Below are 17,840 nucleotides of genomic sequence, written 5' to 3' on the forward strand. Positions count from 1 at the left end.
ACCTTCCCTTTTCTTACAATTTAGTCACCCCTTAGGTAGGCCCAAGGTATCCCTGTGGGGGCAGGGTGCAGTGTATGTGAAATGTAGGACATGCCCTGATGTGTGTGGCATGTCCTGATAGTGAAATACTGCCGTTTCGTTTTTCACTATCGTAAGGCTATCTTTCCCCGTAGGATAAAATGGGGAGTTTTGTCTTAACATCATTTGAGTATTACTGCCCATGGGAATAAGATAGGAAAATAAAGTTTGATATGCCTGAACTCAGAATGTTAAGGTGCACCTTTTAGTGAGGGTGATTTTTACATTCTGGGTTAGAAAATACCACTTTTAGAAAGTAGGTATTTTATTGCCCAACCATCTAGTTTATCTCTGCTAGTTTGTGTATTGACTGTCTGGCTGGGGATGTGCATTCTGTTCAGGCAGCCACGTTGGGGGCCGGAGTGGGGTTTGAGGTGTGTCCTAACGTCACAGGGTGAGTCTGGGCTGGGCTGAAAAGACCTGGGCTACAGTCAGAGTTGGGGAGGAGATCTTTCACCTCTGAATGGGCCAGGTCTGCCTAGGACAATGCTGTCTCCACCTCCAGCCAGGAAGCTGCACCGGAGAGGACATAACTGGTTCTGGCTGAGCAAAGACACTCTCTGCCACCAGAGAACAAATTATTTTGTATTATAAAAAGAGGGTCCTAGAATCAAGACTTTTAGATCACTTCTGGGAATCTAGAGGAACCTTTGCCAAGGAGAAGAGCTGGAGAAACTGAAAAAGAATTACCCCCCTGTGCTGCTTGCTGTCTGGGGTTGGCTTGCAGTGGCTACTTTCTGCCAAGAAAAGGAATTTGCTGTGTGCTATCTCCCCTTGCTTGAGGGCTTAAAGAAGAGTTTGCCTCCTGTTCTGAAGTCCCAGGGACACAAAGACTTCAACCCCAGCTCCCCTGAACTTCCTTGCTGGGAGTTCTGACCTGCCAAGAGGTGCCTGTAGCTGTTCTGGGCCTCTGGAGGTTGTCCTGGCTGTTCGGAGCTGGAAAAGCAACTCAATGCCGAGAAGTGCGACGCAACCGTACCCGTTTCCGACACATCGCCGAAGAAACTGATGTAGCGCCTGCCCGCGGCTCGAGAAATCACTGCATCGAATTCACCGGTCTCCGAAGACTGATATCACCGCACCGATTCCGATGCAAGCCCTGCTGTGCGGCTGCAAGAACCCACTCATCGTCCTGGATTGTCTCATCGAGGCGCTAGGTCTGTCCCATCATTGGGGGATGTAGTAAGAAACAGACGCATCACCTCCCCATGCAGTGAGAAACCAACGCATTACATCGCTTGTTCAGCAGTAAGGAACCGAAGAATCCCCTCCCCCGGAGCAAGGAACCGAGGCATCACCTTCCCTGCGACCCTTTTTGTTTGTGTGCGCGACGCATCCAAGGTACTTTGTGTGAAAAGTGTTGCATCTGTAATTTGCTTTCCACTGAACTATTTCTACCATCTGAAAATCAGATTTCTATTACTGCACTGTGGATTTTTGTTGCTTTGGTCTTGTTCTGGTTTGGATAAAGAATTACGTATTTTTCTAAATCGGTGTGGTGTCAATTTGTAGTGTTTTCACTGTATTTTCTTAAAGTGTTCACAATTTCTTTACACACTGCCTCTGAGATAAGCCTGTCCGCTCGTGCCAAGCTACCAAGGGGGTGAGCAGGGGTTATTTTAGAAGTGTATCCCCCTTACCCTGACTAGGAAGAAGGGACCCTACTTGGAGCTCTTAGCGTATAAGGTACATGTGCATTAAGGCATCAAGATGCATGTTTAGTATTTAAACAGGTCGAAGTAAAGAATACAGGTTGTGTTGAGTGGCCTCCCACTATGTAAGGAGATGGGGAGGGAGATGTGGGGAGAGAGAGAAGGGGAGAACAGTTCAACAGTTTGAGAGCGGAACGGTCCGTGGGATGCAAATCATGGAATGCTGAATCCACTCGCACTCATTTCACATTTGCGGCGGTGAACAGTGCCAGAGGCCAGCGTGAGTGTGTGCCAATGCATGGTGATGACAGGTGTGCTGGTCTGGTGGTTGCCAGTCGTGCCACCGGGAAGGGAATGGAGGGCTGACTGAGTCTCTGGAGGAGGGGTGTGTGATCAGGTGTTTGCGCATGGAGGGGGCTGTTGCAGGGGGTGCGTGAAAGTGGTGCATGGGGTAAGTACCATTGTGTGTGAAGAGAATTGATGGCATGGTCATTGTAATGTCACCTGTTAGTGCATCACGGGTGAGTGTGTACTTTGCTCAGTGTGTTCAAGGTGGGCGTTCATCGGTCTTGGCTTCAACTGCAATCAAATACATCTCCCATTCTTCGCCCCTTTACGGAAAAATCTAAGAGTGTGTGGCTCGGCTCTGGTCCACGTCAGCAGCATGTGAAGCCATTCCCAAATATCTGGGGGGAGCGGTTAACTTCCAAGCCATGGCTATGATCCATTTAAACAGAACAAAGGTCAGGTCGATAAAGCGGTGCAAGTATTTGTTTTCTTTGCCCAAGATCGCTACCCCAAGACATCAGAGAGACTTACCAGGTAAACAAATGAATTGTTCCCTTTCCCTATACACAATGGAGAGTTTATTGGCATGCTTTGTTACTACTTTCATATGCAGCAAGAACTTTCAAGCAATCATCAGAATCGGCAGTCTCTCAAAAAGTACAAGCAAGAGAAATGTTTCTTCCTCTCTAACACCTTTGCTATGGTGTCTATAGCATTGTATCATCCCTGAAGCAGATCTGTAACCCATTCAACATTCTTTAGAAAGGGGACGTTTTTGATACTGTATTGAATCCCCAACCAGAGCAGACAGCAGCTCCTGAAGATTTTAAGGCTGGAGTGAGGATTAAAGAAAGGTGTAAAAGAGTGTGTGATTAAACCTATAGACACTTGGACACCCTCCTATCTGCTGAATTCTGATATACAGTCTCTGAGAAAAAATCTGAGGTAGACCCTCCTTGGCTAATGAGCTACTTAATAGCAAGAAGCAATGGGTCCAGGCGGGACAGATTGATTTTATTATTTGGTCATCAATGATCTGTTAGTCACTAATTGGCTACTTAAACTTTCTTCACCTTCTGATTTTAATTCTTATATCAGAAGACTACTCAAAATAGCTGTAAATCAATTTTTATTTTCCTTTCTCCATTTCCAAAATAGTGCCAATATCCATAACATTCAAATTCTCTCTTGCTATTATTTATTTGCCTAAGGCCTAGAAGGGTTTCTGGGCTCTCCTCTGTTATATATAATGAGCTACTTAAAGCGTGAGTGAGACATAGTGGTTCTGGTCAGCAGTTGATTAAACCGATTTAATATTACACTCTAGCTAGAACGATTTTGTGCGACTTCTAAGGCGTAGTGCATTTTATGGCACATGTAGGCATACACTGTCATGCCTGACTCTAAAGCTGTGAGCTATTCTCACAGAGGCACATACCATCACAGTCTGTGTTTGGCCTTCTGTTACCTGAATAGGTGGATTGTTTTATACCCCCCTCCCCCAAATGTGGTTGTAATATTATACTAAGGCCCCCTCAAAAACGTAGTTGCGTAGTGGGTGAAGACAGTCAGCTGAAAGGTTTGCCACATGAGCACTTCTTGGTTCCTTTCACAGTGCCAGGTCTCCAGCGGACAAGCTGTAAGCTCAAGAGCTTGCACGTAGGTGACTACAGAATATGATGAGAAATGGGCTGGGGCTGACACTGGCCAAAACATTTGCAAAGTACCACTGGATAGTATGCTCATACCCTGCAGAATCTTATCCTGAAATGAAAGGTACTCTGACAGTCAGTTCTAATGAAAGACATAACCACATTCCATCTTCAAGGGTAAACCGGAGTAGTGTTTGGCCTGTACAAATAGGAAAAAAAGTGATATAATTTCTAAAATGCCTTTTACGATGCTATCAAAGAGTTTAGAGGAACATCAATGGGAGTGTTTTTGGCAAAGACCGTAAACATACGGGCGGAGAATGGGTAGGGTGTAGAACATACACATTCAATCATTGCTCTGCAGCAAGCCGTCTTGCAGCCAGAGACCAAGGTCGACAATTAAATCAAGGGCAGCATGTGATTATGAGCGGTGAGTTCAACTGGAACCTGAAGATGTAGATCTGGGGCAATTTGTGGTCGATTTTTAGGAAAGGAGTCATGCTATGATAACATGTAGCACCCATTGAAGTGCTTAGAGTTTACCTAGTTGCAAGTTGGTAGCTAGCTATAGAATGATGGCACAAGCAGTCTTATGTTGAAAGATAGCTCCAAGTGAAATCTTATTAAAAGCTGAAATCTAATTGCTGCAGTTGTACATGGAGTACCTCTATTCCAAGAACTGAGCCACACAATTTACAAAAGAGAATGGAACAGTTGGCAAAAGTCAAGTTCTACAAAAAGAGGTACTATGCTTAAGTTGGCACAACTGTGAATAGTTCTTGTTGAAAAACCCAACTAGATGTGATTTGTACTTTGGAGAGATTAGGTCAGAACATATCTGAATGTCACTCATTGGTCCTGTGTGTACATACTCAATCTATTGATCAAAGTATATGCATATGGACGAGCTTTCTTTGTGTGCCTTAGTTATACTGTGAACCCTAGGACTTGTTGGTTATGAAGAAGAAAGGAGGACCAAGGTCACCCTAAGTAACTGGTTTATGAAGGGCATACATAGCAGTTAAATGTACTCTGATGGCCTAAAATATGTCTTTATTTGCCTTGGAATAGCTACTCCTCTAAGGGAGGAAGAGACAGTAACATTGTTTAATTAACTCCTGCATATATTTTGACTCATTATGATGTAGTTTCCACTCTTTGCCTAACTATTGTATTTTTCAATAGTCAGTTACGCATTGTGCTGTAAACAAATGCATAAACATAAGGCTATGGGCTGGGTAGCCCCTCATTTGCTTGGAATTACCTTTTTTCAAATGGATGGCCCCTGTAATTTATATGTATGCATTTGGCATTACATAACTACCTTGCTATCACCTGTGCGTTAAGTAACTACAGCTCGTGCAGTTCAAAATGCACAATGTAATTGGACCTTTATCAATGATAGACGAGCTATGAGACTAGCTGAACGTAATTGGAGATCTACCCCATCAGCTATGCACCTCAAAACACTAAAGAAAAAAAGAAACGCCTATTTTAAGAAAATAAAACGATCGAAAGCTGACTTCTTTAGCCATCAACTAGACCAAGCAAAAAAACGACCAAAAAAACGATTTGAGATAATCAGAACTCAATCCAAGGATGAAACACAACGCTTACATAACACAACCAGCAACCTACCGTCCTGCGAAGAATTCGCCACCTTCTTCAATCAAAAAACAGATAACATGAAGAATGATCTCCTCAAGGATCTAAGCCTATACTCCAGCCCCCTCAGCAAAATACCCATCTAACTATAAAACAATGCTACATGGTCATCCTTTGATACCTACACGGAAGAATCTATAGGCAAGATCCTTAGTAGCCTGAAGCCCTCCAATCACCTCTCGCACCCTCTACGTGCAAACGCTGTAAAGCACTTTATCCCATGGCTTCTCCCGCTCTGGACCAAAATCATTAATAGTTCTCTTCAACAAGGATGCATCCCGGACTCATTCAAAATAGGACAAGTATCGCCCATACTAAAGAAACCCACAGCTGACCCTACTAACCTTAATAACTATCAACCTATCTCCAATATCCCTACCTTAGCAAATTGCTCGAAAAATGTGTTCACCTCCAATTGACAAAACACATCGAACATTTTGACCTCCTCGACCGACACCAATCCGGCTTCCGTGCAGGCCACAGTACAGAATCAGCCATGACACACATAATTGATGAGGCGCTTCAAATTCTTGACCAAAACGGTACCTGCCTCCTCATCCTACTCGACCTTTCTTCAGCATTCGACGCGGTCAAACACGAGTACTTACTCGAACTGCTGAATATCAGAATGGGTCTTTCAGGGACAGTACTCAAATGGTTCACCTCCTTCCTTCATAACCGGTGTCAGAAATTCAAAATTAACGACACTATGTTCACACCCGTTTCAGTAACACTAGGTGTCCCGCAACGCTCCTCCTTATCCCCAACCCTGTTCAATCTAGTCATGGAGCCACTCACCGCACTGCTTCAATCCTCTAATGTGCAATTTCACATGTATGCAGACGATACCCAACTCTACCTCAAACTACAATCCCCTGAAGGCATCAAACTTCTCAACTCAACACTCAAGGACACGCAGACATTGCTGGCATAGAACCATCTCAAACTTAATGCTCTAAAAACTGAATTCCTCCTAATGGCACCCCCCTCCAAAATCTTCATCGCTCAGGAGTGGCTTAAAAACCTCACTGCAGTCAACGTCCAACCTATCATTGTTGACTCAGCAAAATCTTTAGGCATAACCCCCGACTCCAATCTCAATATGAAACAAAACATATCAGCAACGCAACGAAGGGTGCTAATTTCCAAATCAATACTTTGAGGAAGTTAAAACCCTTCCTCCCAGCCAACGACTTTAGGACTGCAGTCCAAGAGCTAGTTATCCCTCGGATTGATTATGGAAGTACCGCCCTCTGCGGCCTCCCCCTATCAACAACCGCCCCACTAAGAGCCTCTATCAATGCTGCAGCGAGGCTCATCACTGGTTAAAAAAAAAAACTCTCACATCTCTCCGGACTTAAAATCAATGAATTGGCTACCCTACGAAGCCAGAATACACTTGAAAATCGTGTGAATTACTCATAAGGCCTTACACCACAATGCGCCCAGTTACATTGCCCAGAAACTGACAATCTCAGGAGGCTCAAGAGCCACAAGAAGCGCAGAAACTCTCCTTTTGAAACCACAGAGATTCCACAAGAAAAAAACATACAAACGCTCCATCTCAGGGATGGCTCCCAGGATCTGGAATGCCCTCCCTCCAGAAACAAGACTTATCTCATCTACTGCTTCCTTCAAAAAGGAAGTCAAATCGATCATCTTGGCTATATTCACTTGAACATATACAGTGGAAATACTGTTGACGGTTTAGCTCTCTCTTTTACTTTATTATCTGAATCGACCACCCACTCACATCTTGTTACCTTGCACTGTTCGCTATTTGCACAAATTGCCTTGTTAAGTTTTCTTTTCTTTCTTTTTTTTTTGTCCTCATTTCATATTTATGTAAAGCGCTCTGATATCTGTAAGGATCTTGTTCGCGCTATATAAAACTTTGAAAATAAAAAAATAAATCAGGATCACATGCTTGTGGATTGTAAGGGTTAATGCATGTCACAAGTGGATAGCCCAGAGGTGGCAACCAAAACCCTTGCTGACCAGACTCCTAGAGTGAGAATGTTCTGTTAGCACAGCAGTAAAGTCTTAAGCACACTTACTTACCAAGTTCTGATATGTAAAGTTTAAATATTTAGAATTGTATACTTCCAGTACATTGCTATTTAAGTATTGACATTTTGTGCATGTGCTTATCTTCCTTCTTCAAAACTAAGAGTTATTTGGTAAATGTTTAATTATTTATTCACAGATTATATCTTGCATTTTAACTGAGCACCGGATTGTGTTTTTCTCCGCTGACTGGGCTTTACTCACACTTGTCTCAGAATGCTTCATGCTGTACCTTCATCCTCTGCAGTGGCAGCATACATATGTACCCATATTGTCCTGCCATATGTTGGATTTCCTGATGGCCCCAACATGTTTCCTCATGGGCTGCCACCTCAGTCATTTTGATGAAGTCAGCAGGGTAAGTTCTGCTACATCTGCAGCATATAATGTGACTACTAAGCTTTCGTCTTTCTTTTTTGTGTTTGAAAGAATTTGACTACTGTCTTCTTTGTGCAGGTACATTTCTCACATCTAAAGAATTTGTGTTGTAGGTAGAACCATCCAATGAAAAAGAAAACCCAAAAGAAAAAGCATATTACTCAATATTATTTGTAATTGACAAGATGTGGGATTGTGAGCTCATCCATGGTGTTGACCCTAGTACTCCATACCTGGGAGCTATTGTGTCTGCAGTCCACTGCTAATTTCACAGCATTCCTGGTGTTTGCTCCTTCTGCTGAGGTCCTGACTTTCCTTTCTTGTTACTCTGGAACTCAGTGGTCTTGTTTTTTACTAATCTATTATTCTGATATTTCTGTGTCGCCCTTAATGGCGATGAAGTTTCTCCGTCTATCTGAAGCACTGTACCCATTTTCAGTGGCCCATCCGCAATGTGGACACCCTGTGCGCCCTTGAGAGTGAGGAGTGGGTGTGCCTGCACCAGACATTCACCCGCTTAAATGGAGACTGTCTCCAGCTCCATTGACCTCACCATTTAAATGAAGAGATACAAGTCTTGTCTGGTGTTCCCCGTGGGAGAGGGACAAACTGTTGCCCAGCTACTGCCACAGAGACATTGGGTCCTTACCGGTGGACCAGTCCCTCTTCTCCGCAGTATCATGTGCCCAGCAGTACAACCTGCTTCTATCCTGAATGTAGCCACTTGGAAAAGAGCATCCCCACTGTGTGAACCATGTCATCTTCTGGACATTGACTTCACCAAATAAGGCTGTCATGTTACCAATCCTGCATTCAGTAACACAGTAAGTTGCTAACGAATCCTGAGCTTATCATCTATGAGCCAACAGAAAATCTCACAATACACACCTTCAGGTGCATTGGGTATAGACTGGCACTGCATTCTCCGTGCTCTCAAGGAAAGGAAGATTGTTTTTTTGTCATCAATCCTGTTGCTACATAGTTAAATATCATTACATTCTCAAACTCATTCTGTAATCCCATGTCAGCATGATAGGATTCCCTACAAGCAATCTGTCTTCTTATCATTTAAACTCATCCAGAAGCCTTAGCTCAACTCTTGGCAAACTAAGACTGTACACTCATTAAGCTAGTGGAGTTTATCAATGCCTGGTATCCTCATTTCCCTATATATTACTACTTTTCCAAGTTGTATCGAATTAATGTGCATTGGAATACAAATGTACACCTCACAAATGCCAATATTTTAAAACCGATAAAAAGTAGGGAGAATGTAATGTCCCCATATACTAACATTGGGGAGAGGATATAGCCTTACGGCTAGAGCGGTTGACTTTGAAGCTGGGGAACCAGGTTCAAGTTTTGGCAACAACGCTCAACATCATGTGATTCTGGGCAAATCACTTAATCTCCCTGTGCAAAAAAAATAATGTGTCCATCTGTAACGAATCTGGTGCTCATGTAAAGTGCTCTGAAACCCAATTTCTCGGGCCAAGTTCGCGCTACATAAAACTCTAAAACACACTAACATTGAAGTGGAGGATGTTTCAAGCGGGGTGCAGCTGAGATGAAGTGTAAGAAAGCAAAAATAATTCCACAGTTGCTAATAACCATGCAAGATAGTTTTTTCAGACCTACTTTCAGTTGCATACCCATAGATTATTCAAAAAGTCTTTCTGTTTTTTGAGATCTATGACACCTTACTTAAATCATACGTTGGAATACCCAAGCAGAAACATTTGGAAACCTGGACTCCAGCTGCAGCACACTGACCTGAAACCTAACTTCATCTTGTATCCAACAATTGTAGAATACAAAAACTCATGAAACATAATAAAAACACCACCATGAGATCAGACACACAAACCCTCCTAGTATATGACCCTACCAGTCCAAAGGCAAGTATCACAAAGCCCAACCTCCTTTTATTTACAACCATTCTGGAAACCTGTCAGGACACCTTCCAGATAAAACTCTCCAAACACTAGTCCTCAGAAATCTAATGTGGCTACTGACTCGATGCAGACATTTTAAAAACTCCCCATTAATGTTTAGCGTGATGGGATGATTAAGATCTGAGCCAGCAACAGGACATTTCTAGCTCTTGAGAGATCTTCCACTATTAAACAGGTGATTTGTGATATCCCTAATTTTAGCTTGCTACTTCAGCCCAGCAAATAGAAATTGATTACACTCCCTGCCTCCCACTACCATCCTGTGTCGCTAATGGATGGTCACCAGCTTCTTCAATCCATTCCCCTCTGCTGAACATGTATCCGGCTCCCACTCGCGTAGTTTAACTCTTTAAATTACCTGGCCTCAGCACTTATCAAGCAGTACTACTTCCCACCTTGTTGTACCCATTGTTTTTCTCCAAAGATCACGTACTGTCCGCGCTGACCACCAGTGCATTAGTCAGTTGTGACTTACCAGAACTACTAAGCCTTTACTATAAACTTGGATCTAACAAATATACACTCAATCTACAGACACATCCTTGCTGTCCCGTATGAATTTAACTGCCACATAGTTGGTTTCACTGAAGTGATCTTCTTCCTCTGGAGCACCGAATAATCCTGCAAAATAGCTAAGGTAGGAAATGGGGAGAGGTATGCCCTTAAATTCTCCTGTGTTGATTTTTATATATATAATTTTTATCATTTTCATGTGTAGCAGCTTGTTCCATCCCCAGTCCCTCCTTTATTGTAACAGCGATCTTTTATCTCTTTGAAATCAACTTCACCTTCTTGATGATGAATTCCTGAACCCTTTCACCGCGGCGGCTATTCTGCCGCAGTGCTAAGGGGCGGGGGAGGGGGGCAAGGGCTGCGCGGCGCTCCCACGCTGGTGACGGAACCGCTCCGTCAAGCCCCTTGGGTGAGCTGTGCTTGTGACAGAACGGTTCCGTCATGGCCCGCCTGCTCAGGTGCAAAATCAGCGCCGCACAGGCGCGGCAATGGGGCTGTGACGGAACCGTTCCGTCACCAGCACAGCCCACCTGAGGGTCGTGACGGAACAGTTCTGTCACAAGCGTGGGAGGGGTTAATAATGCTCTTGAACATACGCTGGCCAAAGTCAGCAGATTTCTGATTAGGAGAAATTTAAACCTGCGGGCCAATGGACCAGTTTCCACACTCGTAAGACCACCTCAACACCATGCCAACTCTTTATTTCCACCATGTTGTGGACCTCCTGCTGACACAATCTTGAAACGTCAAACACGATAGTGCAGCCATAGGTTTTCTTTCTTTTCAATTTGCAGTGTACGGATGTGGAACAAAGGGCAAATGTGCCGGTTTCTGTTGGTTTTGCATCCGCCTGCCTTTGACTAAAAAAAAGTCAGAGTGCAGGCGGAATGCCCTGCAGCTGCACAACACTTCCTCGTTTCAAGTATTGAGGAATGCACAGAATAAGAAATACTTGCGTGCTCTATCCTTTGGTTGTGGAGCAGAATTCAAGTTGTTATTTGGATGGAAAAAACAAGCCCAAAGATTTACAGAGTTGCTACCGTGAGTTCTGTTAATATTATGTTAGCTCAATTAATGTATTTTATTTAATACAAATATATATATATATATATATATATATATATATATATATATATATACAGCAGAGCTCTTTTAAGAAACGCAACTGGGCTTTGTTTTTTTTGTCACAGGTGGAGCAACCCTAATTCCGCTTTATTGGAAAAAAGGGAGAATTTAGCCTGTTATAGAATTTGTCAAGTAATTTCTCCCAACTTCACTGCCCGTGCATGAACAGAGTTGATTGAAATGCTGTTACACAAAGGTCTGAGCCTATCTCGTTCTGCTTCATCTGACCTACATACTCTGGGTCCCATTATTCAGTTTTTTAAGACTAAGAAATCTGGGGATACTTAATGACTCTATTTGCATCTCATATCAATGGACTTTCACTCTTCATGACGTACACCGATTCAGGCAGACAAGAGGCCATATCCTAGGCCTTCTCGACAACTTTAATATCATTTAGTCAGGTGTTCCTTAGAAACTCATTGCCATTCAGGAAAAGTAACAGAACCAAGCAGCCCGAAGGTGCTTTTGTAGCCATGAGCAAGACCCCATGAAACCACCCTTAAAGCACACAATTGGATTCCAGTAGGTGCTAGAAGCATTTTTAAAATTCCTATGTCTATTCATAAGTCCTACTGATTCAAAGGGCCAGTATACCTGCAGAAAATTACACCTTATTTGTTTCATCCGGAAACCTTTGTTAAATGGCTTATCAGCCACTTATCTTTGAAGAGCAGTGTGCTAAACTGTGTAACCACATTCACTCAAATCTGAAACCTGAAAACAACCACAAGCAGTTCAGGAAATGTTTGAGAACTGAGCTATTTAAAATAGCATTCATCTAAAATCCACCCAGAACAAGGGTCATGACTGATGACTATTTAGTGTAGTTTCCCACCCTACCCAATTGGAATGTAACTTCCCTCTCTCCTTATTAAACTGTTTACTCACCTTTGTTATGTGCACTTTGAAGCAACTGTTGCTTTCTGCAAAACTGTAGATCATAAAGAGATGATGTTGGCTGAACGTGATCTCTAAATACATACAAAACCTTCAGACAGATAGTTGAATGCACCATGTTGTCTGAAATATGGCTCTTCCCCCAGTATTTTTGATAGATGCCAATTAATCGTAGTTATTATCCCCTACCTGATTTATGTCCCTGAAACACAAGTGATGGTGCATAATGAAGGTAAGGAGTTGTTTCTAGTGACATTGGTCTTCTCCAAAGACAGAAATGCTATTGTAGCATGAATGTCCAAAGTTTATTTTCTTTTTTCCTGTCCATTCCTAAACTGTGAGGTATAAGAAGAATCGGATTGGCAGTCCCATTTGGAATATTCAGCTCAATGTGCTGATTTTCAGCCATCTACAGGAAACTGACTTTTGTTTGCTGATCTGATGCCATTGTATCGACCCATGGTACATTTTGCTTTTGTTTTACTCATTTTCCAAACTTCACCGAAACCAGTTGCCAATATGCCTTCTTTTTAACCATGTGTAGGACACACTGGTAAAATGGGTGTGATTTGACATCATTCAGGCTTTCGGATCTGTGCACAGGCATGCTATTTTTATTCACATTAAATGTATTATTTGTGGCAGTGATCTGTGAGCTCGCAGCCTGTCGGCTTTGTTTTATTTTTCAAAGCCCATGGAGGGAGCATGCTAAATGTGCATGCCTGTGTGCTGGTGTCTCCAGAAAGTGTTAAGCCAGAGAGGAATACACTTTAAAAAGCTATCTGTAATTTTTGGAAATCTCCAAATCTGTTAGCATTTTTACAGGGACTTTCATTTAGCATAATTGTTTGATTAAATGATCATCTATAAGAACTCTAGGCAGCCTCGGAGCACTTTATCATATTTGGATTTGACTAAAAAAGAGATATTCAACTGATTTCCATGAGAAGACTGTGGCATTTTCCACACTAGCCTCCCATCATGTCCTATTAGCCTTCATTAGACAGAGGAGCAGAATCCTTTGTCCTCATTGGGAAAAGGCAATCTTTTAGCTCCAAGTTACCTTCTCATTGTTCTGCTTCATCACATGCTTTTCCTTTGTAATTAAGGTGAAAGTTTAATAAAAACCAGCAGAGCGGTTGCTCATAAGCGAATGCTTCTGCCATCTTGACAAACGTGGACTTATCTTGTGAGATTTGAGGTATGCATGTTGAACACATTCCTAATATGTGGACCAAGAAGAGCAAGAGAGGACTTGTTCTCCCTTGTTTAGAATCACTGTTGTATTGATCAGGATTTACGAGGATTAAAGCAGCATACTCACCCTGTATTCTGTGACGATTAGGGTACTCTATTTAGTGATTGGTCTGTCTGCTCAGAACCGCCAAATGCCTAGTAACCTGTGGGCCGAACAATTGAATAAATGTATCCATACTCCGTTAAACTGGTGAGCCTGTATGTCCAAGTGGCTACTCCAAGGAGGAATGTGCTTAAAGGATTATGCTTGGTTGCTAGAATATTCTCAATGGTAACCAGTACTGCTGGACAGGTGAACCTTAGTGTTAAAAATGCTGAGAAATTCTGACTTTCATAAGGATCAAATGCCAGCTTCAAAACATAAACTGTGATTTCCTCTGGCCACTTTCGCCGGCCCCTGTTTTTTCAAACCTTACAAATCTCTTCTGAGCAATATGCAGCAACCTTATTCAAGGCAATGAAGCACAGCTTGGGATCCGTCTGCTGGCCCACTACTGTGTAGAGAAGTTCCATAAAGAGTCATAAATGGAGAACCTACAGATAAAAGCCTTCCACTGTATCCAGCACCCATGCATCGAGCTGCACTTTGTTACCTGTTATCTTTGTCTGTTAAGTTCAGTTTTGTCCACCTTGACCATTGGCTTAATCGAACTTGTGAAGACATTGTTAAATAGAGCCTCAAGGCATGTATTTTGCTGGGTAAGCCTTTGTCAAGACAAATACTTATTTTTGTAGTACTACTGGTTTACATGGCATTTTTATGGAATCCTAGAGTAGTACAAGAGTAGTAACATACACTCAACCTTTGTGAAGTGGACCCTAAGCCTGGAGGTTGTTTTAGTCGCATGCACTTGCAAGTCATCCTGATTATACCGAGGTCAAACTGAAAAGTCATTCATAGACCTTTTGTCATTTTTAGGTCGAGCCTAGCGGCACCGTGCATGCGCTGCTTGCTCTGCGAGGCATGCTGTAATAGAATATGCAGTGGAAGCCCTGCCCACTCTCCGCCCATATTTGTCATTGGTTTATGTCATTGTTCTTCTTAAATGATGGCTTCTGAATCGTAAATAGGCTTGCTAGTCCCTCCTTGGTACCGCCTTATCTGCATTGTTGGACAGGCCTCATGGTAGGCCCGACCCCTCCCCGCATGACGGGTCACGGATCACTGCTACCCCTGTTCCCCGGACAAGAACCACCCCTGCAGCCGCCGGGTCAACCCCCAGCTCTTCCCCGACGGGGCCCCGGCCCACCACAACAACATTCTCGGCTGGCCCGGGGTCCTTCCCGAACCACCGTCCCCGGCCCAGCCGCCATCTTGGAGCCGCCACGACCAGGCCTCGCGGCCACGGGTCGACCTCAACCGCAGGCCCAGCCAAGCCCCGACATCGAGGCACCACCATCCACCCAGGGGGTAAAGAGACCACTTGGCGAGTCAATGGAAGAAGGAGTGTCGATGGCTCCCCTCCGCCAGGTTTCGATCACCCCCCAGCCTCCCTGGGCGATTGCTCCACCCCCCTGCTGGGTGTCTGGACTCCCTCATCCCGGACCTCCCGACCTCCAAGTGCGAGGGTCCGGACATCAAAGGGCGCCAGACCTATAACTGGGGTAGCTCCAGAGCAGGAAGGCAGTTGTATCCTGGAGTCGAGAGACACCGAGACGAACTCATCCTGGGAGGCCTGCTGGTGCTGCCGCGACCCCTCTTTGTGAACTGTCCTTGAAGGCCTGCTGGCGCTGCCGCGGCTCATCCTCTTCGTGAACCATCTTCGATGGCCTGCTGGCGCTGCCGCGGCTCATCCTCTTCGTGAACCATCTTCGAAAAGCCTGCTGGCGCTGCCGCGGCTCATCCTTGTGAACCCTCTCCGAAAGCCTGCTGGCGCTGCCGCGGCCCATCCTTGTGAACCATCTTCGAAAGCCTGCTGGCGCTGCCGCTGCTCATCCTCGTGAACCATCTTCAAAGGACTGCTGGCGCTGCCGCGGCCTATCCTTGTGAACCATCTTCGAAGGCCTGCTGTCGCTGCCGCGGCCCATCCTTGTGAACCATCTTCGAAAGCCTGCTGGCGCTGCCGCGGCCCCTACTTGTGAACACTCCAGCTCGAGGATTGAGAGCTATACACCAGCACCCCCTGTACCGGACCGGTACTGAGACTGTCCCGCTACCCCCTTTCCCCCAGAGACTAGAATTGACGAGATCATCGTATCCTTGTCTTGCTGTATCGTCAAGTTTACCCTGCCTAAGAATACCTATAAAAGTGTACAGAACCTATCTTGGTGTGGCGTCCATCTGTGGGGGGGTAGTTGCTTGTCCTTACGATCTAAGGAGAGGGCCCTCGCCAGGAGGCCTCTCCCCCTTGCTCGGCCGACCCTCCGGGTCTCCGTCTAACATGCATTTGTTACCGCCCATAACGACTGGACCTTTTTACTTGGCCAGTTACACGGTCTGCATTATAAGGGGTGAGCACTATTTTGTTTATTGACACTGATGGGGACAATGGCACCTGCTTTATTTTGTATTTGCATGCTGAGCTCGGCGCCCGTTCAGGGACACCGTGCTAGATTTAATTTTAATTTCTTTTAAACTTTAATAATGAGCACAGTTCCAGCTTCAGGGACACAGCGCTCTGCAATACAATAGGTATTGCTTTTGCAAAACATTGAACTATTGGTATTGTAAATGACAATGCCTTTTAATTTTTTATAAAAGCCAATAGCTCAAACACTCGCAATTGCAAGGCCTATTGCATTATAAATGCTTATTGTTTTGTCTGACATTTACTTGTACACTTGTCTGGATTTCCATGGAGCCCATCTTAATTTTTGCTTCCATTAGTATTCATTTGAAATAGTAAAATCAATTTTGTTTGTGGTTACTGATACATTCTTCCTTCTTATGAAAATGATATATTTTTTATTATTTTAACTCTAGTGTATTTGAATTTTTGTTTGTTGCAACCTATACACCTTAGCATAACCTATAATAATAATAACACTACGATGACTGTTCAATGAGTCAGACAGTCAATGGGGTGTTTCATCTGCCAAGATTGTTGTCTTAGTTTAGACCCAGCAAGTCTTTGACTGTTCTCCTCCCAGCTTGCAAAGAGTACTCCTTTCGGTGTCCATCCAAAATGAGACTACAGATCATGTTTCCACTTCCAGATCAGTTGCAAGGTTTAGCACAGAAGAAGGCTTTAGGTCTTTACTTGATTACTACATTTTCTGTCCTGTGCTTGCAAAAGGAGGATGACGAAAGACTTTTCTCTGGATTTGTTCATATCTCTTTTTTTTAATTGTAAAAATTCCCATTGATCTTGCCACCTCCTCCTTGAATTTATGAAATGCCTTTTAAGTCTGCATTGAAACCTTGAAATTGGGTTTAAATGATGCGCTTTTTGTCCATGTTTAATAAGTAAGGTATTGAAGTTGCTCTCAAACATTCTTGCCTGGCAATCCATACATGATATGTACTCATTTACATTAAAAAACACATTTAATTTAATTGGTGATTGAAGTAAATAAAGCAGCTAGCCATATATTGTGTACATAAGATTGTGTAGATGCGTGTGCATCTATATGTTTGTGTATGCAGGATTATGAGTGCATATACACAGGTGCTTGCATATGTGACCATGCATGTGTTTCTATGTGTGAGCGTGCACACTTGTGTGTGTGCATACTTATGTGTATTACATGTATGTTTTGCTAAAGGGTTCTGAGATTATCATCCTATATTGTTGAGATATAAAATGTTTGAAGGATTCTGAAACTAATTGTTTTCATTTTTTAAGGAAGCTGAAGACTTAATTTTGATAAATATTGATGATGGCACTATGTATTCAACAGCCGGTGAAAATAGTATTGAAATTCCAAGTATTCCTTGTGATGCCGCTGACCCTTTTGTACGAAGGTAATAAGGCATACAGTTTTCCACAAACTTTATTTTATTTATTGTGTCTGCTGGACGAAGTATAACCAAAAATAGTAGCAGAACTTTGCCTAGTGGGGGCTGGTTATAGTTGTGGCGAGTACGTCTTACAGAGGAGAAGACTGTGACTTTTCTACACATAGAATCTAAAAGTTAATTTCTATTCGGCGCCTGTTACTTCAATAGCGCCCTCTTGTAGGGATCTAAAATATCTTTCTCCTAGATGCAGAGTACGCCTAAGTAATGCTTGATATAGTGCATTTTATCCTTCTTGGCCAAAACTCCATTGATTGATAGCTCATCAATGAATGGCTTGCACTAAATATTTTGGCAGCTGAATTGTCGTGCATGCTTACACAATATCTGATTGAATGTCATAAAAGAAGAA

General features: G+C 43.4%; 1 protein-coding gene across 1 annotated transcript in view; it reads left to right on the plus strand.

The window, feature by feature from the left end:
* DENND3 (DENN domain containing 3) overlaps positions 1 to 17,840 on the plus strand; it is a 566,116-nt gene that overhangs the window by 223,898 nt on the left and 324,378 nt on the right. Inside the window, exons 7-8 of the mRNA XM_086966276.1 lie at positions 7,542 to 7,760; positions 17,316 to 17,434. Coding sequence (XP_086822402.1) covers positions 7,542 to 7,760; positions 17,316 to 17,434 — 338 coding nt within the window. The remainder of the gene's footprint in view (positions 1 to 7,541; positions 7,761 to 17,315; positions 17,435 to 17,840) is intronic.

The sequence above is a fragment of the Lissotriton vulgaris genome, chromosome 4_1, assembly GCF_964263255.1.
Source record: "Lissotriton vulgaris chromosome 4_1, aLisVul1.2, whole genome shotgun sequence".
Lineage (NCBI taxonomy): Eukaryota > Metazoa > Chordata > Amphibia > Caudata > Salamandridae > Lissotriton > Lissotriton vulgaris.